This window comes from Podarcis gaigeae (genome assembly GCF_964106915.1).
Source record: "Podarcis gaigeae genome assembly, chromosome: 5".
Taxonomy (NCBI): Eukaryota; Metazoa; Chordata; class Lepidosauria; order Squamata; family Lacertidae; genus Podarcis; species Podarcis gaigeae.
The window spans coordinates 53,913,388-53,934,363 of NC_139681.1; the positions used below are offsets into that span (position 1 = coordinate 53,913,388).

At 44.9% G+C, this 20,976-nt stretch overlaps 1 protein-coding gene across 1 annotated transcript in view; it reads left to right on the forward strand.

The window, feature by feature from the left end:
* The first annotated feature begins 490 nt into the window (after nucleotides 1-490).
* Nucleotides 491-20,976, forward strand: part of XPNPEP1 (X-prolyl aminopeptidase 1) — a 35,893-nt gene continuing 15,407 nt past the window's right edge. Inside the window, exons 1-10 of the mRNA XM_083741603.1 lie at nucleotides 491-614; nucleotides 3,855-3,954; nucleotides 9,499-9,619; nucleotides 12,442-12,505; nucleotides 14,202-14,306; nucleotides 16,545-16,637; nucleotides 17,427-17,570; nucleotides 17,826-17,921; nucleotides 19,470-19,551; nucleotides 20,223-20,433. Coding sequence (XP_083597729.1) covers nucleotides 9,503-9,619; nucleotides 12,442-12,505; nucleotides 14,202-14,306; nucleotides 16,545-16,637; nucleotides 17,427-17,570; nucleotides 17,826-17,921; nucleotides 19,470-19,551; nucleotides 20,223-20,433 — 912 coding nt within the window. The 5' untranslated portion in view covers nucleotides 491-614; nucleotides 3,855-3,954; nucleotides 9,499-9,502. The remainder of the gene's footprint in view (nucleotides 615-3,854; nucleotides 3,955-9,498; nucleotides 9,620-12,441; nucleotides 12,506-14,201; nucleotides 14,307-16,544; nucleotides 16,638-17,426; nucleotides 17,571-17,825; nucleotides 17,922-19,469; nucleotides 19,552-20,222; nucleotides 20,434-20,976) is intronic.

Below are 20,976 nucleotides of genomic sequence, written 5' to 3' on the forward strand. Positions count from 1 at the left end.
TACAAATCCTGGCTACGGCCATGTATTACATATAGTAATAAACAGTGCTTTTTTCTGGGGGTACGCATACCCCTAAACATTTTGTGAATCTTTGTACTTTTGTCCATTTACTGTATTTGTTTCCCCCGGCTTGAACTATAAAACGGTGATTTTCTTGAGTCAAAATGAGAGTGCCCCTAAAGAAAAAAAGCGCTGGTAATAAATAACTAAAATTATCCATTTATAACAAAATTGTATTTATCTTTTTTTTTTTTTTGGTAAGCGGCTTTGAGGGGTGTTAAATATCAAGCGGTGTGTTAGATCTTATGAAATGGCTGAAATAATTTCCCCGGGCGATTTTTCTTTCCTTCTGCCTCGCACACCTGCTAATAACTGAAGAAGCTCAAAATGCCAGAGCCAAGGGAAGCTCCCTTCCTGCCTGCCTTCCCTCCCGCGGGCGGCGAGCATGAATGGGAGCCGCCGCCGCCGCGACGTCACTGGCGCGGAAGCGGAGGTTGCTCCGCCCCTTCCCTTTCCCCGGCCTCGGTGGCTCACGGGGCTTGGAGACGTCAGATTTGCATGGCAGCCTCCCGGAAGCGCTGAAGTGAGGGAGGCAAAACAGTAGAGGCGGCCAGGTGAGCGATCCGAAGGGCCAGGATGGCCGCTGGGTACAAACGGGGTGGCGCGCCCGGGAGGAGGCAGGGGAAAAGAAGGGACGCGGAAACTGCAGCTTGATGCATTGCAGGGGACCTCTGGGAAACAGAGGACCCGGCTTTCCAGCAATCTGAAATAAACTAATAAAATAAAGCATTTCAGGCTGTGAAGAAAATGGCTAGGCTTTAATTTTCCCCTGATCTCTGCGCAAAGCCCAAACGAAGAGTCTTGTGGCATCTTAAAAGAGCAGCACGTTTTCGCTTCCTTGGAGCACAGCTCATTTCATCAGATGCAGACCAGACTTATTAAGTGTGTGCATGCATATGTATGAGTGTGGCGTGGTGTGCATCTATCGGATCCAGTGTATTTTCATTGAGAAGGAAATCCCCATAGGTTCACTGGGGCTTATTCCATAGTAAATATGCAATAGGACCCCAGCCTTCAACGGATACATGGGACTTCCTGGGGAAACCCCCCCCCCCCTCAAATGTTGCTGTGTGTGCTTTCACTTGTTAGGAAATGTTTTTTTTTAAAGCAGCTGATGGAGCCAGAAGGAAAATATGAGCTCTCTCTTAAGAACAATTGTTTTATTAATGAAACTGAAACTGCATTTGAGTATGACTGACGGGCCAGATGAGAAGCTTTCTTTTTTTTTTACAATAATGAGCAACAAGAAAGAAAAAAAAGAAGCTGATCTGTCAAGGTTATAATGCAAGATTTCAGGTGTGTATGCACCTGAGAAGCAAACAGAATTTTAGACATACTGACCACACACTGTATTCTAGCATTGGTTTCGTATTCCTCAACTAGTCTTCTAACAAGAAAAAACAATACTTGGCTTGTATGAAGTCAGCACTTCTAAACTCAGGGCGCCAGGTACTTCATAGAGTTCCCTGAAGTAGTGGACCTGCAAAAGGCAGATTGTTCAGTGAAAAGCTTTATGCCTCAAGCTAAAATCCTGTGAACACCTGCCTCTTGAAACATATTGAGCTTAGTGGGATTTATTTCTGAAGAAACATGTGTATGGTTGGACTGTAAGTTGCTTATGTAGGCCAGAACAGAACGTGTCTTGATGGCAGAACTCTCTAATGTACAGTCCTGGGGACCCATTTCCTGAATGCCCATGTAGCAGCCATAGTAACAGTTTCATAAATAAGCTATTTTATATACTCTGCATATTTTGTGGAGAACTTATTTTCCCAGGGGCTACTTAAAGACCCTCAGTGGACCCTGAGGGAAGTTGGAAGAGGAGAAGCTATGAACAGAGAGCTCATTTCACCAGCGCCTGAAGTTGCCACCAGAAAAAAACTGCTTTTTGTGGCGTTTGTGTCTTTTGAACCTTATTTCTGTTATTATTCATTTACAGGCCTCCCTTCCACCCCATTTAGTATGTTACATTTCATTGCGGGTATATAAAGGCAGTCAATAGGTAGATAAATAAATAAAATACAGAAATAATATCAGTGTGTAGGGCTATTTTTAGCTACTATTTATTCTATTGTATTCAGTTGGTTAGAATAGTAGAATTGTAGAGTTGGAAGGGACCATGATGATCATCTAGTTCAACCCCACCCACAAAGCAGGAAACCCCTAACAATTAAGAATATAAATAATAAAACCAAAATCTTGATTATTTTGGTTTGATTAGTTATATTCTTGTTGAAAACAGCTTGGATGGTTTTTAATAAAAAAGCAGAGTACACAAATTAAACAGGCACACTGCTATTTTAGCTTAGTTAGTCTATGTGGCATAATGGTTAGAGCACTGGACTAAGACTGGAGAGATCCAGGTTCAAGTCTTGCAAAACTCCCTGGGTGGTTGTGTGCCAGCCACTTCCTCAGCCTAACTTGCACAGCAGGACAAAGAGCTGTAGCTCAATGATAGAGGATGTGCCTGACATGCAGAAAAGATCAGGTTCAGCTATAGGCCTGGAGGGAAAGTCCTGCCCAAACATCTGAACAATCACTGCAAGTCAGATGAAGACATTACTGAGCTGGATGACCCAATCTTTTAACCAAGGCACCTTCCTTTGAGGGTGTTGCTTTTGTGGGGAGGCCCTTGTAAGTCATCCTGAGCCCCTTGGAGGAAAGGCCTGATACAGAAAGAAAATGTGTTCTTTGCAGCCATTTAAATGTGGTTATGGTGTGAGAGCCTGGGGTGCAAATTCTGCCCCTGAGAAATGGCTCGTTTCTTTTTTGAAGTTCTTCCTACGGACAGAACGCCAGGTCAGCACTTGTTGGTACATTCTCCTGCAACTGAATGAGCAACTTCTTGTACTCCTTCCCGCCCCCAACAGCTCACATGTGTGCACATAACTACAATGTACTTTGTCCTCCTTGCAAGTGTTGCCGTCCCCTGTTATGTTTTCTAATCTGTAGCCATTCCAGAATTAAAGTCTAAACTGATTACATATGGCCTGGACCTTGCTGACATTTATCACAATTTGGATCCTTCCACCAACCTAGCAGTCTGAAAGCACATCAAAGTGCAAGTAGATAAATAGGTACCGCTCTGGCGGGAAGGTAAACAGCGTTTCCGTGCGCTGCTCTGGTTTGCCAGAAGCGGCTTAGTCATGCTGGCCACATGACCTGGAAGCTGTATGCCGGCTCCCTCAGCCAATAAAGCGAGATGAGCGCTGCAACCCCAGAGTCGGCCACGACTGGACCTAATGGTCAGGGGTCTCTTTACCTTTTTATCAAGCTGTTCAGAGCAACATAAATGGAACCATCTTGTGTATCTTCATAGCAGCTCTGTGAGGATGCCTGGGAGGGGGCATCCTCTGTGGCAGCCCCTAAATTGTGGAATTCCTTTCCCACAGAGGTGTGCCTGGCTTCTTCGCTATACAACTTTCATTTCTTTACCCTGGCCTTTGTGTGATTAAAGGGCCCACCTTAATCCTCTGGTTGTAATCTGTTTTGAGTTTCGAATTGTAAATTGTGGTAACCCACCCTGGAGCCTGCTGGAGTTTAATGATGATGATTATGATAAAAATCAAGTTTCATACAGCCTTGAGCCAGCTGACTGGTTTGAGTCCAGATCTAAGTCCAGCCCTTTCCCCTCCACTATGGCACAATGCTTTCTGTTCTGGTGTTGTGAACTGCAACTAGAACAATCCTATCGCTGCAAGGATCACTGCTTGAGATTAACCACTGTGGGAAGGGAAGGGTTATTGTGGCAAAAAGTCTCTGTACCTTTGAAGTTTTGCCCTTTGCTTTGTCAGGCACTGCTGAGTCAATGAAGAGCAAGGAAGGAGCTGAATAGTGTTTGTGCTGTCCAAAGCTGGGGAACCCAGGATTCCAAGGAAGGACTAACCAGGACAGGTATTTTTTTTGGGGGTGTGTGTGGCATGTATAGACTGTGGTTCTGTCCTTTAAACTGAGGCGGTATTTTACACTGATGAGAAAATGCTGTTTAATTCCAGCTTTGTTTGTCTTTGAATACCACAGGGCCAGATGATAGCAGGGAAAGAATTAAAACTTACTCCTTGCCTATAATTTAGTGTTGTCAAAGTGATGGAGGTAAATGGCACCATTGGGAATCTAGTGAAATTGGATAAATGGCCACCCAAGGAAAATAGAAGGGAGGAGAAAAAGAGCAGCCCCCCCTTTTGTTTTGCTAGAGTAGGACTGTGCCAAAGATCTTATGGACACACAGTTTGAAGGTCTGGTCTTCTCAAGTCAGGAATGAGGCACACAACACAGATAAAATGAGAATGAACAAGTTTCTTTTTTAAAACAAAACCAAAATGTACTTAGCTCTCCATGGAAAAAGTAAAATTGTTACAGCTTGGTTCTCTAACGGTTTCTTTATTTAGAAAAAAAGAGAGCAAAACAGCTTAATATTGTGAGATACATTCCCTTGAGTTCTGAAGGACTTGTTTCCTTAAGACTGATTTCTTTAAGAGGGAAGCTAATATAGGGAAACATAAGTGAGGACTTGTGGAACTGGGCAGATCTAAAGTGAGAGAGTGATTTGCAGGCTGTGAGGAACCCTGTGAGGAATCTAACTGTTTTAGAAATATAAACCTTCTAGCTGTGGTTTTTGTTTGATTGTTTTTTTTAACTGTGGTATTAAGGGGTTTTTTTTGGCAGTAGAAATTTGTCTTGGCAATAAGGATATAAGGAGCTGGTTTAGGACAGTATGAATAATACAGTATTGGCTAGACAGGCCACCAGAGGCTTTTCAGGAAGTTCTGAGACAGTGACCTGTCTCATAAAGATATTTTACAGACAAGTGGGCTAGAGACTCAGGAATAAACTAAATGTGTGACATGACACACACTGTTAAAAGCAGCTGGGGCGGGGGTGGGAAGAGGAAAGCATTGGATTGGGAAAACAGTGCAGGCGAGGCAGGGGATTTTCCTGATCAGAACTGCCTCATCTAAAGCTATTTGCCCTGTGGGAAACAACGTGCACACTCTCCTGGCAATATTTTCATTACAGTGTTGGAGCGACAGTTTGCTCTTTCTTAATTATTATTAGCTTTTGCACCACAGCTTTTCAAGGGACAGAGGTTTAGATTGGAAAAGATATATGTGTCTTTGGGGGGAGGGTTAACCCCTTCCCCTAGTCCTGCTTTCTGTCCATTTCAACCCTCCCCCCATGCATCTACCGTATTTTTCGCACCATAACACTCACTTTTTTCCTCCTTGAAAGTAAGGGGATGGTGGGGGGATCTGCTGCAGTCGTGAGCAGAGGATCCATGGTTCCCCTTCCTTCCCTCCTCCGTGGCTCGCTTTGAAACAGCAAAGTGGGAGAAGAGCCGCTGAGTGGGGAGGAGAGAGGGACAGAGAGCCTGCTTCTTTAAAGGAGCAAAGCGGGAGAGGAGCTGCTTACAAGAGTCCGGAGCTGTTTTTTCAGCGAGCTGGGGAGGAGGGAGAGAAGCAGAGCCTTTAAAGGAGCAAAGCGGGAGAGGAGAGGAGCCTTCTCCTCTTATACCCCTCTTCTGCATTATTAACAGCATCCTTCTCCACCCACCCCACGCGTGTTTTGTGTCCCTTGAGTGCTTTTCCTTCCCTCCCCACTTAAAACGTGGTTACAAAGCACGGATCCACATGGATCCTCAGGATTTTTGCACTGGGTCACCCCAAATTCACCATCAGATCACATAGCATGTCCATGGCTACAGCTTGCACCAAAAAAATCACGCACCCACTGTTGCCTGGGGCCACAGTGGTGCAAAAACGTGGTTACAAAGCATGGATCCACATGGATCCTCAGGATTTTTGCATTGGGCTACCCCAAACTCACCGTCAGATCACATGTCTGTGGCCACAGCATGAACCACAAAAACCATACATCTACTGTTTTGTTTAGAATATTTTTTTTTCTTGTTTTCCTCCTCTAAAAGCTATGTGCATGTTATGGTCAGGTGCGTGTTATGGTGCGAAAAATATGGAACTTTTACCTTTGGGAAAAACACAGGAGATCTGATTACAGGTCTCCCAATGTCACATGCAGTTTGGCTCTCAAAAGCGAACCACACTGGAGAAATGCTTGTGACATTTTTGAAGCGTTGCAACTGTGAATGCATTAGCACAGGAACTAGGTCCAGCCTCATGGTACTTACACTTGATTTTTAATGGGATACCTTTCCTCCCCAAAGCAGATGTGTTTTAAAAAATACCCACAAAAGTGGGCTAATGAGAGCAAATTTGTTACTTGTGTGCACTCCTGAACTATTTTTTTTTAAAAAAGCTTCTGTCATGCATTACAGTTGTTTCAGTTGTCAAGTTGTTTCAGACCTTGCTGTGTCAAGATCACAGTTTTGGAGTATGTCATTGCCTTTTGATCCCAAATCCTCCTTTCTGGTTGGACAATTGAAGTTAAATGCCTTGGTCTGATTTTTGCTTCACAATTTCACTTCAGTCACATTTATTGGCCACGTGCCGTACTCTTGCTGAGGGTTAGTTAGCATGCAGCAAGCATACCCCATTTTTAATACTGGGCTTTGGCTGCTGAAGGCCCTTTCTATTTTAGTGGCTAATCAATGGCCATGGAAGATGGTGGCCTGGTGACATGCAGGCAAGGCCATCTGTTATTGAATTTCTATCGACAGAGGAGGCCGGTCCATTAGGGCAAATGAGACACTGCCTCATCCAACAGCGTCCTCAGCAGTCCTACTTGCTTGCCTTCCTTATTACAAACAGTCCTCAAAAAGCATATTGTCCTCACCACAAAAAGAATATTGTGCAGTTGGAAAGAGTTAAGGAAAGGCATCCAAAATGATCAAGCGACTCTCCTGTGGGGAAAGGATGAGGCCTTTGTGACTACAGTGTGGTGTAGTGGTTAAGAGCGGTAGTCTCGTAATCTGGTGAACCGGGTTCGCGTCTCCGCTCCTCCATATGCAGCTGCTGGGTGACCTTGGGCTAGTCACACTTCTCTGAAGTCTCTCAGCCCCACTCACCTCACAGAGTGTTTGTGGGGGAGGAAGGGAAAGGAGAATGTTAGCCGCTTTGAGACTCCTTCGGGTAGTGATAAAGTGGGATATCAAATCCAAACTCTTCTTTTTCTACTACTTAGTTTAGAGAAAAGGCAGAGAGGAGGAAACATGATGGATGTTCATACATTTATACACGGCGCAGAGGAAGTGGATAGAGAAACGTTTCCCTCCCTCTTTCACAACGCTAGAACTTGCTGACATCCAATGAGGCTGAATGTTGGAAGGTTCAGGACAGATAAAAGAAAGCACTTTGCACAGTGCATAGTTAACCTTTGCAACTCACTCTCCCCTCAGAGGCAGTGATGGCCGCCAACTCAGATAGCTTTAAAAGAGGACTGGACAGATTCATGGAGGATAGGGCTACCAAAGGCTGCTAGGCCATGATGGCTATGCTCTGGTTGGAAACTGTAGGAGGGGAGAGTGCTCTTGTGCTCAGATCCTGCCTGTTGGCATCTGGACGGCTACTGTGAGTATAGGAGGCTGGACTAGATGGACCATTGGCCTGATCCAGCATGCTGTTCTTATGCCAGCCCCTCCCCCTCAATCGGCCTTTGTAGAACTCAGCAGGGGAAAATTGGGGAGCAAAACTAGAATTAGTTGGCTCTACTCGCCATTTACTGATGGCCCCTCTGTTTTCTGTCCTACGGATCCTGATGGGCACCAGCCATCGTCGTCAATCAGCAATGGCTTCATGCCCTCATGCCAAGGCAAGCTGCAAGTTTCAATAGAATCCCCATGGAGGGATTCAGTAAATTGGTGATATGGTAGTGAGCTCCAGTTTCTTTAAGTAGTGTAAAGAAAAACGAATTTCCACTGGCACAGTTCCCCCCGCCCCCATCACAATGTTGGAATAAAAAACAACCCTGCACTCACTGAACATTGTTCCGCAGAATAGCTCTTCCAAAGATAGAATCTTGGTCCCTTTTGGAAAATGGTAACCCACCCTGACCAGATGGTATGTTCCTAATTAGAAGTATGATCTTGTAGCTTCTGTGTTGTGCTGAATGAATATTAGTGACTCAGTAGCTGTTGATTCAGGGCCAATTCCAGTGTGAAGTTGCTTATTGTATATGCCAGTTTCCCCTTTCCCCTGTTTCAGATGTTAATTGACATATCTGAATGAGCATCCACTGTTCTTTGTGAGTGCCAAATTAATAATGTAGATGTGAGCCCAGGTTAATCTGCAGATGGACCTGCATGATTTTGTATAGCAAATATTCCACCAGCACTGGAATAGTCCAAAATAACCCCAGTCTTCTGGGTAATGGAGTCATTTGGGAATGCACAAATGGTGCCAAAAAGGGTTGTAATCCTGAATTGTAATCTGGGATAGAGATGATCAACGTGTGCTGCTTTCTGGGATAACCAACCCAAGACTGTTTTGGCATTAAGTGGCATATAAATAAATGATAATGATAACTAGAAAGAAAGGGTTTTACACCTGCCAGATCATCTATGATGAGAGGGTATGAATTTTATAAAAATAAAAATATAGACATATCTTCCAGTAAGATGGTAGCTCTGGGTGATCTGTGATCTGTGACACATGAATTGCCCAAAGAATATTATTATGCTCATCTTATCTAAATACACTCCCCCAACAAGCCATGTTTCTTATTTCTCTATTTATTTTGTTTATATCTTGCCTTTCCTCCACTGAACCACAGGGCAGTGCACATGTTTCCTCCCTCCCCATTTTATCATCACAACAATCCTGTAAAGGAGGTTCGGTTGAGAGATAGTGGCTGACCAAAGGTTCATGGCTGGTCGGGGATTTGAACTGCCAGTTCCCCACATCGTAGCCCAAGATACTAACCACTACACCACACTTACTTGGATTTTGGGAAGGAGACATGGAAAGTTGCAAGGGTAGGGCTGCCAGATCCAAACTTGGAAAAATGAAACGTTTTCTTTCCCTTGGGAAGCGTGTTGCTGAGAAAGGAGGGATTGTGGAACCTACTGACTGTCCTTGGCAGTAAATTATAATACGACGGCACATAGGAAGCATTGAGAAGCTCTAGGAACATTCCCCACAACTGAGAGCAGCAGCAGCTTGTGAATTGCTTCCTTCCTGTTCGATGTCCTTGCCCTTCTCACATGCCTCAGAGCATCTGTTGTGCTTCGTTTCCTAAAGTTTCCCATGCACAGTACTTCCTCCAATCTGCCACTCATGAGGCATCCACTGCCAAGAGATTCATCATTACAAATGCAGGGTCCTGGAAGTTGGCCGAGTGTGGTTGGGGTCAAACTGTACTACAGTAAAGTTGCCTGTGGGAGAAGAACGGGAGGGAGGGAGGAGAAAGAGAGTTCACTTGCAGGTTCTGGTTGGAAACCATGGGGTTTCTTTTACAGATTTGAAATATTTAGGTATGAAATCCACATGACTCAGACTTTTATATATATATATATAAAATTACAAATAGGAATATGGCTCCCAAGAAGACTACAGAGCTGCTTCATCTGCTTCGACAAGCAATGAGAAACTCCAAATATGTTCCAGAACCGATCCAAGCCTACATTGTACCCTCCGGAGATGCACACCAGGTATGGGATTCAGCAGAATTGTCTTCTGTCGGTAGAATTCTTCCCTCCGCCAAGAGCTAAAGATTAAGTTTCTTTAGCCCAGCGTGTTTAATATGTAGAGGTATCCCTATTCTATGCCACCATATCCTAAACCTATATCAAGGTGATGCACACTGTGAAAAGGTACAGTGTTCTGTTCTCACAGTGGGAATGTTTATGGGAGCCCACAAATAGGCTGGGAACACTGTAAGATTCCTGTCCTCCAGCAGCTACTATCATCAATTTATTAATCACCTTCTGAACAGCCGTCTCAAGGCAATTTACATATGAGATTATTAAACACAAAATCAGCAAATACATTTAAAACTAGACTGAAACCCTAGGAAAGCAGACACTCGTGGTTAAGACCCATTTCTTTGACTGGGAACAAAAAATATCTTCTGTTGTTTCCAGAAGGTGCAGGTAGTGGGGCAAAAGGGGGGCAGCCACGTGGAAAGCCCTGCTCCAGGATTAATGGCTACTCCATTGTCCACGTTTTATGCTGTATGCAGAGAACAGTGCCTCCAGCTACCAGTGCGCAGTGTTCTTTATCTAATAAAGCAAGCAAACCAAACACGCACACAGCTATTCTGCTCTCAAGTTGCTGCAGGCAAGGGGGTTTTATTTTTATTTTTTTGCAGCTGCTACAGGTGCTTCTTTTCCTGCCTGAGCCTGCTTTTCTGTAGCTCTGGTTACACTTGTGAGGCTTTTAATATGTTCCTGTGGATCTTGGAATATGACCTGCAAGATTCTTTATTTCTTTGTGTCGCTTTAGGGAATGCAGTAATGCAAAGACCTCGCATTATGCTTTTCCTGCTGGGCAAGTTTATCAGGTTTGTTCTGTTCTGTTCAGAGAGCTGAATGGACAGGAAGCAACCCACCCCTCCTTATTTTGTATCCACTAGATTTGCTGCATACCATGACTTCAGCAAAACCATGTCCCCCCATTTACATGGTTTAAAGCCTTGAGTCTCAGGACACAAGTACAAGCGTCTGAAGTAGACAAAGTGACCAAGGAGTCCTGGGTTCAAAACCCCACTAGGTCACGAAACTCACTTGAAAGTTCTACATTGGCTCCTAGTACGTTTACGAGCACAATTCAAAGTGTTGGTGCTGACCTTTAAAAGCCCTAAATGGCCTTGGTCCAGTATACCTGAAGGAGCATCTCCACCTCCATTGTTCTACCTGGACACAGGTCCAGCACCAAGGACCTTCTGGGGGTTCCCTCACTGCGAGAAGCTAGGCTACAGGGAACCAGCCAGGCAGAGGGCCTTCTTGGTAGTGGCACCTGCCCTGTGGAACACCCTTCCACGAGATGTCAAAGAGATGAAAAACTACCAGACTTTTAGAAGACATCTGAAGGCAGCCTTGTTTAGGGAAGCTTTTAATGTTTAACAGACCACTGTATTTTAATACTTTGTTGAAAGCCGCCCAGAGTAGCTGGGGAAACCCAGCCAGATGTGGGGTATAAATAACAAATTATTATTATTATTATTATTATTATTATTATTATTATTATTATTATTATTATTATTTTCACTGGGAAATCTCACAATCTATTAGTCTACCCTACCTCACAGAGTTGTTGGGAGGATAAAAGGGTGGAACTGGCAATGCATGGCTCCCTAAAACCTCTTAAAGGAAAGGTGGGATAAAAATGTAATAATGAATTGGGGGTGGGGAGAAGAAGAATGAACTGCCTGACTGGTTTTCTACCAGTGTTCCTCAGCAAGGCTTCAAGTGGGGTGGTGGTGGTGGTAGGGCTACCTACCATTTCACAGCATCAGTTATCTTACGCAAAGTAAGCATATATACTTAGCCGTACTAGCCATGGTTAATGCTAACCAGAGGTTCCATTGGAATCAGGGTTTGATGCACTTGTAAACCTTGGTTGAAGGGTACCTGGCTCGGTTGAAGCATGATTAGCGTTGATAAAAATATCACTGTAAACCATGATTCAGGCCAACAAGAAAATGGAAAATAGGAAGAGTAGGAAGGATGCATTCCCTAGGTTGCTTCAGTTTGCAAACCACTGTTTGCATGGAGCCTGTATTGTGACTGCACTAGTCTGTGAACATCAGAGCTGAAAAGCTACCTTTCTCATAGTTTTAGAAAAAGTAGATTCTGCCTTAGCAAATTAAATTCTGAATTGCATGGGGTACATGCCGGCAGTGGAGACTTCTAGGCTTCTTTGCTTTGAGCTTATTATAATCAAGGCCAGAACAGCTTGTTGTCAGTGGTTGAAATTCTTAACGAGGAGATTTTAGGCAGACACCCATTTTTTGAGTACTTCTCATAAAATCCAGTTAGAGGATGCCAGTAAAATAAAGCAAAGGTTACAGATTTGAGGCATATCGTCTATTACAGCTTCCAGGATCAGAAGATATTGGGGGCGTTTCTTCCGCTTGTGTTGCCACATCAAAGGCCTGACTTGTTTGGCTGGACAGTGCTGTGGTCAAGAGTGAAATAAACATGAGCGCTGGGAGAAATATCGGAGGAAAAAGTACTGTAGATCTGAAGTAAACAAATGAAGAATAAACATGGAGGTTTAAATGTCTCAGTGGAATAATTATATGAAGGCAGCCTTCCCCAGCCTGGTGCCCACCAGATGTCTGGGATTCTCACCAGCTGTGCAGAGGAAGAGCCTGTTCAGATTGTTCAGTATTTCTTTGCATCTGGAAGAGCACCTGATAGGGGAGCACAGCTAATTCAGGAAGCATGTTCTGCTGCTCTTGGTGCCTCTCTCTGCTGTTGTGCATCATTAGGTTCACTTTCCCTTTTTTCTTTTCACTATTCATTTCTAGAGTGAGTACAGTGCGCCTTGTGATTGCCGAAGACAGTTCATCTGCGGGTTTGATGGCTCAGCAGGTATGTTCCCAGAACTGTGCTTGACCCCGTCACATTTGACAGTTCTTCAGCTTTGAATGCCAAGCTCCTCCTCTGAGGTTCACGGGCCAGAACATGAGTCTCTCCAACTTCCTCTAAAGCTAAAGTGCTGCATGGTTGTTGCTGTTATTTTACATCCAGTCTGGATATGGCTGTTTAATAATCTCTCTGTAATTTGAAAAATGTCTTGATACACCCACCCACCACTTAAGACAATCTCTAAGTGGTTTACAAAATGCATTCAAGATGTATAGATAACCCAACACCGAAACTGCAAAACTACAATATAATACAATGCAATAAAACAATAGCATTCCTAAAAACATCAACATAGCAGCTCACTTTGAAACACCATTAGAGTCAGCTCCATTCTCTCTTCTTCCTTCCTCTTGCCCAAAGCACATCCTGACTCACGAAATACAACACTCATATACAACACTTGCGGGGTGAATCGGGAGCAGAGAGAGGTGTGGCATAGGGATATGGGGTGTGGTCTGAGGAGGATTCCCAGAGCAAGACAGGGACACAGGCTTTATGTTCTCTACCCCTGGTGTGTAGGATTGCAGCCTTGATCATAGTGGCATTTGTCGTATAAATTAAAAATGAAATGGGGAAGGTGATGTCAGCGTCTGTTTCCTGATGCTTTTATATACCAGAGAGAAGTAGGGACTGGTCCAAACCTGGCTACTGTTGTGTGTAACTTTTTAAGGGGAAGAAATCAGTCCCTACCATGCAGCATAAACAGTTCTCTCCACCACATTTAAGGCAGACTTGGTATATATTCCATATTACCTTCTCTGGGCAGATAAGTCTATAGCAATGTTGCTGCTGAACTTTGGTATGTGCGTAGGGGTGGGGTGGAGAGAGTTGGCTCAGCTCACTTCTGGAAAAACTGTTGTGCTTTGCAGTTTGCGTGCTGGGTTGAAAGAAAAACACGAAGGAAAAGTTTGACTTGTCCCTTCCCCTTTCAGCATCGACACCAGCTGGAATGGTGACGTAATACCTGTGTAGTAATGAGCTTTTGCCGACCCCCAGATGACCCTTCAATAAAGTGAAAAATCCTGTTAACTGTTTCATACAGTGATCGCAGCTTGCCTTTCTTTTTCCCTCTGCGAAGCCAGTGGAAACAGATTTGCTTGTAGTTTGGCAGATTGGGGGATTAAGCGGTAAACAGTGTTGGTTAGCCAAGTTCAATCTTCTTAAAAAACATTTTTTTCTGCATCTGAAATCACTGGGCATTGAAATTCGGCTAATGGGCGGGAAAAGCCTTGTTTATCTTTCATAGGGACAGTGTGTTCTGTTTAGCAGCATGTCCTGTGGTAACACGCATTAAACTGCAGCTATGAGATGTAGGTTTCATTTCAAGCTGCGTGCGTGATATATATGCATTGCAAGCATTGTCAAGCCAGCCATTCTGTGGGGCTTTGTTTACCCCTTACTGTAAAACAGCCACGTCCAGGTGTCAGCAGCCTAACTATGGTTTATGTCCCAGGAAGTATTTTAGCTCAGGCCTTCTCAAGGTAAACTCTACTGTTCTGGCCTGAGTTTCAGATGCTTCAGAACAAACTTAATTCAAGTTTGATTGTTTTATTTCCCTTCATTTATTCAACTGGCACCACTGGCCGTGTGAGTGTGTGTATAATATATGACCACCTCTCCCTTCTTCACTCTTTCTCAGGAACCGCCATAATAACAGCACAAGATGCTGCCATGTGGACTGACGGACGCTACTTTCTTCAAGCTGCTGAGCAAATGGATACCAACTGGACACTCATGATGATGGGTGTGTGAGAGCCCAAACTAGTGCTTTGCTTTAGGTCTCCTCCACGGTTCCTTTAGTTGTGCTTCTTAGCCCATTAACGTTCCCTTGTCCCTGTTGTTACATGGAGAAAAGAACGTTTTCTTGAACATGTTACAGGAGCAGGGCCTCTTGCTTTCCCTTCCTAGTATATCTGCCCAAAGTCAGTGGTTATTTGCAGGCAGAAAGCAGGCAAATCCTAGTTGTTAGGCTGTACCCTTCACCAAGTGGGAGTGTTCTCTGGAAAAATACAATAGCATTTCTTGTGTGAATGGTATAAAAGCGAGTTGCAGCTTCCTGTACCAACCCTATGAGAAGAATATAATGGAGTTTGCTTGAATGCAGCCTGAGTGATTGACAGCTGCTGAGCAAAGGCGATAAAGGTGATGTGACCTTGCCCCATAGTGACCTCTTCATTTTGTGTTAGGTCTGATTACTTCCAGGCTCACTTGAAGGTGCAGCTGAGGGCCTGTGAATTGGGCACCCAGCTTTCCAAATGCCACAGTAAAGAGCCATACTGTGCTTGCAGATAGTCTGCATTTAATATCTGGACATGTAACTCAACATTAAGAAAACTTTTGTAAAAATTTTTGGGCATAATTCTAGCTATGGAAATTGTACTGAATTGCTGTCATTTATATGGGCGTGTAGGGGAAAGATTGAGGAACAGAAACTGTGTGTGTGAGAGGCATGACATTAAAATGTTGCAACGTTCAGGGTACCCTGAACCACAGAGATGGTTTCAGCTTCCCTGATGGAGCCACTAAGACAAGGCATCAGAATTTCTGACTAGTCCAGCATTCCCCATTCTTTTCCTTGTGCTGACTCCCCCTTTCACCATTGGGCTTCCTGAACATACCAGTTCCTCCTTTATCCCTGAACTTGCTGCCAGTACTTGCAACTTGTTGTTCTTCGGCCCATCCCTTGGTTGCTTAGCAACTGCAGTGCTTTCTGACCTTAGTGAGAACAAAGGCTGATGAGGGAAGGGAGATAGGAGAAGGAAAGAGCTCGCATGGGCACCACTTCTCTTTTCAGTGGTACTCAAATCAGTGGAGGCAGGCAGGGAAAGGAAGGGTGCTCTGTTTGGATACCTCCCAGGTGCTTTGCTCTTGGGGATAGCAGTAGCTATAGCTGAAAGGAACCATGCTTCCGTGTGAGGAGTACATGGTTTGCATGCAGAAGGCTTCAGGTTCAAGGGTATTGGTTGGCAGAAATGGAAAAGTTCTGACATCTCCTAGTTGGAGTAGGCAACACTGGTCCATCTAGCCCAGGGTTCTGACTCCATTGTTCTCTGAAGCTGATTGCTCATATCATTTCGCAAGGCAAATAGTAGGGAACAAACTGAGTTATTAAAGGGGCAACATTCTGAGCCATACTGCACTGTATCACAGTGCTCCAAGCTCCAAGTCATTAATTTTGCTGGATATCTGCAGTGTTTTTAGGTGTATGGAAAGGAATCCATGAATGGGGTTTGTTTGGGCTTCTATAATAAAGGTTGGTTCCTAGGGATTTATGCATGGTTTGTTCCCCCAAAATACTATTGGGTATTCCAGGCATGGGGAAGTGGACCTGACCTGTGTGCTGGGTCCTTATCTCCCTCACAGGGCAAGTTTGACAGGGGAGAGGGCACTAGCCACCTGTCGGTAACCTGTGTTGCAATTATGTTCGCAGCACTTTGAAGTCCTGACAATTAGTCAACCGCTGCAACTTCAAAGAGCCTTGCACAGCTCTGTGCAATCACAGCTCATCAGCCGATTGGCAAGGCTTTCAAAAAGCCACGGGTGGGCTCTATTGCGGTGTTTCTCAACTGGGTGCCATACGGCTCTCTGGGGGGTCCCGGATATTCTAAGGGGGCCACAGGTGAAAATCACGTAAATGTGGATCCACAGCACAAGGTTAGGGGGCCACAGAGGGAAGTGAGCAGTGAAGAAAAGAAATCATTTTTTAGCCTTTAGCTGCCCAAGAGGTGTGTGGCTTGGCCAAAATTGCATTCCGGCCAAATAGGGAGGCCTGGTGGGCTGGGGGTTCCCCACCGCTGGTGCTAATTCCATCTCTGGCACTGCAGTCTTACTTGGGGTTTGGGTATGCATTTCTGCACTTAAATTTGGTTATAAACCGCTGTGTTGAGGTTTACTGTTCCCTGGTCTTGTGATCAAGGTCTCCATGCTTGTGTTCCTTTTTGTTAAACTTTGCAATCTCTCTTGAATTCTTTCTTGTCTTCAGGTCTGAAGAACACTCCCGCGCAGGAGGACTGGCTTGTGAGTGTTCTTCCCGAGGGTTCCAAAGTTGGAGTAGATCCTTTCATCATTCCAGCAGGTTAGTTTGCCCTTAAATGCTTTCTGATTTGTGTAAATGGTTAGATTCTCCTGACCCGTGCTGCTTCACCACGCAGCATCAAGGGGTTGGCTCTAACCAGGGTAGTTGAACTTGTCCTTAAACCTTTTCTCTGCCACAAGGTTGTTGGGGGGTAGGGAGGCTGATGTTTTTCCAAGGAGGCAGTGAGATATCCTGATTATTCAAGAAGGAGGTGGATTCTTTGCCCTATCCAGTTTCAACTGCAAATGAATCTAGCAAACTTTTCAGTTGGGAATTTGAAGAAGGTCACAGGAATCTGTTCCCCCCAAATCTGGTTAATGGCAATATTTTTACTACTTTCCCTCTACAATCCCACAGTGGTTTGTAAGCTAACCATTCACCTTAAGGTGTAAAAACTTTTGTTTCTTTAAAAATGGAGAGCGATAAGTTGTCAGAAATGTGATATGTTTCTGGTCCAAAATTTTCTGATGAAAGTCTAGGGTTTAGTTGACCCTAACAGGAGAAGTTCTCATTCCCTAATTCTTGTTGTAATGTACAGAACATGCACACACAATTTTCTTCAGTTTTTTTATTGATTTTATATTTTATGAATGCAAATGGTGAGGTTCTTAATAAAATTCTTTTAAAGAAATGCAGTGGATAAATGATTCTGTTACCAACCCATGTGTTTAGATGTGTACTGTATCCCCCACCTTTCTGCTTACACAATGTCGCTTCACAGGGAAAGCTAGCAGGCTGGGTATCTCAACAGCAGCATCCTTCTTACATCACTCTTTCTGTCATCCCCAGATCAGTGGAAGAGGATGTCCAAAGTTCTAAATAGTGCTGGCCATACTCTTGTGCCTGTCAAAGACAACCTAATTGATGTCATATGGACAGATCGACCACCACGGCCTTGCAAACCCTTGATGACTCTAGGCTTGAACTACACAGGTTAGCAGGATCCCAGTCACGTCCGTAAGAATGTTGTTGATAATGAAATGACAATCTCGACAGGCTCCCCGTTGAATTGCATATCAGGCAGAGGTACTCTGTGTGTGGAAAGGATGAGACAAGTCCGGCCGCAACCATCATTTAATACCCCTAAAAGCATAAACGGCACCTGTGTGTAGATAAAAGAACTGCTTTGTTACATTAACCCTAGAGAATTTGGCCGGATTAAGTTCTCGCTTTCATTGCATGATGCAGGGATCAGCTGGAAGGACAAGATCACAGCCCTGCGGGGGAAAATGGCTGAGAGGAAGGCTCTGTGGTTTGTGGTGACCGCCTTGGATGAAGTGGCTTGTGAGTACAAGTATCCTGTTTCCTTTAGCATTGTTCAATTCCATGTTCGTCATCTACTCAGAAATCTTTACGCAGCTGGAAATGAGAAACCCTGCAGCATCCCCAGGGGTCAGTAGGACTGTTGGCCAATTTGGACAATAGAAGTCTGTCCCGGTGTCATCTTTGGAACGTAGAGATTTCAGTTGCTGGCTGTTACCTGGTCAATGGCAAGGAACCTTGCGCCATTTCCAGGAGGGCTGCTGCTGGGCTCAGTATTACTAATTACCACGAATGGTTGGAACAACCACCTTGTGCTGCACTTGTGGGTAGCTGCTGCCTGCTCACAGTCTGCTACCACTTAGTTCCCAAATACCCACCAAGCACAGCTGAGGAGCAGCCAGGAGCCCAGTAAAGTGCAAAACAGGAAGTGGCATGTTTGCCTATTGGGAGCTAATGGGGCCCAAAGGAGAACGCGTTGGATTTGATCTGGGGAAACTGCTTGGTAGGCTGTGGGCTTGTTAGTGGCCTGCTTTCTGCAGGGCTTTGCTGCGCAAGTGAGTTTATAGTGGCAAACATGCTTGCACACCCTCACCAAGCAGAGTTGAACTCCCTGCCCATCATCAGAATGACTGCCGGGGCTGGTGGTGTAGAAAAAGGCTTGTGACCTCCTCTCTGGGAGCCTGGCTTGGCTTAGTGTGATCTGTGAGTCCCGTCTCAGTCTCTAGAGACAGATGTCAGTAATTCCTGGATTTTACATTTTCAATAATAAGGAGTGAGCCGCTGAACCATTGGATGTTCCTTTCTTTTCGTTTATAATCCCAGGTGTATCTCGCAACCTGCACAGCAGCTTGATTACGTTCCTTATCTCTTCCTGCACTTGGTCACAAGACTGAAACCAATGCAGACTTTATGGTTTTAATACCAGCCATGTTCCCTCTCCACCATCCCACTCCTCCTGCTTTGCTTCCCTCATCTTCCAGGCCGATGAAGCGATTTGGAGACCTTGAAAGTTTGCTCACTATTTTGTGGGTGGTCCTAATAAACATAGGGTCCCGCTGTGGATTTTCTACTTTTTCCTTATGGTCCAACTTTGCTTCCTTTGTACTTCCTTTGTCTTATTTTCTTGCTACCAAAAGATCTTCCTTGTGCGTAGTCTGGACTTCTAATGCCATCTTGTGGCAAAAGCCCCTTATTGTTCATTTAAGTGGTTGTGTTGCATTTCACTATGGATGGTGCTTCCCTACTGTTTTCTTAAAAAAAAGAAAGTACAGTGGTACCTCGGGTTACAGACGCTTCAGGTTACATACGCTTCAGGTTACAGACTCTGCTAACCCAGAAATAGTACCTCGGGTTAAGAACTTTGCTTCAGAATGAGAACAGAAATTGCGCAGCAGCGGCGCGGCAGCAGCAGCAGGAGGCCCCATTAGCTAAAGTGGTGCTTCAGGTTAAGAACAGTTTCAGGTTAAGAACAGATCTCCGGAACGAATTAAGTACTTAATCCGAGGTACCACTGTAATGTTGAATTTTAACCAGGTTTGTGACACCATCTTCTCCTTCCTTTTTTTTTAGGGCTCTTTAATCTCAGAGGCTCAGATGTTGAGTACAACCCGGTTTTTTTTGCTTATGCCATCATAGGAGCCAATACAATCAGGTAATGGAAACGGAGGCTTTCTCATTTATTTTGCTCACATTTACCCTGATGGTCAACATGTGTATCTATTTTCCTTTAAGAAACTGATTGGCTGAGTGGGCAAAGACATCAGGTCTTTAAAAGCAATAGGCTGCAGCCTCTGAAGGGGGAGGAATGGCTGTGGTGCTTGCCTAGAGGTGGCACTGCACTCACTGCGAAAGAAATAGGCAGCAGTGAAGTCTGGGGAGCTTTGAGTAGACAGCAGCCCCACAAGGCAGCTGTACCTGCAGAGATATTACTGTCCATCTAGATCTCCCCTGACCTCGGTGCCACCTCACTCTTCTCCTTCCTATGGTAGCACTACCATATGTTTTTCACCTATAAGAAAGTCTGTGCCCAGATTACCAGTACCCTGCTACTGAGACCTGGAGAGCCAGCCAGCGTGGTGTAGTGGTTAGAGTGTTGGACTAAGGCCTGGGAGACCGGGGTTCAAATCCCCACTTGGCCATGAAGGGTGACCTTGGGCCAGTCACTAAGGATTGTTGTAGGGATTGAAATGAGGAGGCAGAGAACCATGTACGACACCTTGATCTCGTTGGCAAAAAGGTGAGATGCAAATGCAATAAATAAAACGTTGTTCAGTCATTCAGGCTCAGGCTGCTTTTCTCTCTCCCCCCAATATATTCCTCTAGGTTGTTCATTGATGGCGATCGCATGTCTGACCCAAGCGTGAGAGAGCATCTCTTGCTGGTCTCTGCTCAGGACCCTGAGTTCAGCATCCAAGTGCTGCCTTACGACTCCATCCTGACCGTTCTGAAGTCCATCTGCGACACCCTTTCTCCCCACGAGAAAGTTTGGCTCAGTGACAAAGCCAGCTATGCCCTGACCCAGGCCATCCCCAAGGTCCGTAGGCTTTGGCAAGGCAGCAAATTCCTCTCACCCCCCCCCCCAGCTCAGGTCTGCCGCTGTGCACTTCCACTTGGGACGGGTGCCTCCAAGCTTCCTTCCATGTGGGGCTGTTGCAGGCCTCTTGTCCTCTGCTGCAACGTGGCTTTGAAACCCAAGCCAAGCTCTCCATGGGTTGCTTACAACCCCTGTGGCAGGAGGAAATGACTAACTCATTAAAAGAATTTATCTGAAAGAGTGTCAGATTAGAATAAGGCAGGGATTTGGAGAAAAAAAAATTGGCCCTGCAGCAAAAAAACTGCTTTTGTGGATTGGGCTGGAAAACATTCTAGTAGAGAGGAATAAAGAGGTTTTGTTCTCATCGTTTTGTTGGGGGACGACGACACAGCAGCCTCTTCTGGCTTTCTGTGGGGAGGCTGTGACAAAACGCACCGTGAGACTTACTGTTATCCTATGTGAGGCATTTTTCTTCTTCACCTGTATGTAGAACATGAATATAGAAACCTCCATTAGCTAGAGCAGTGGTAGCTCTTGTGGTGC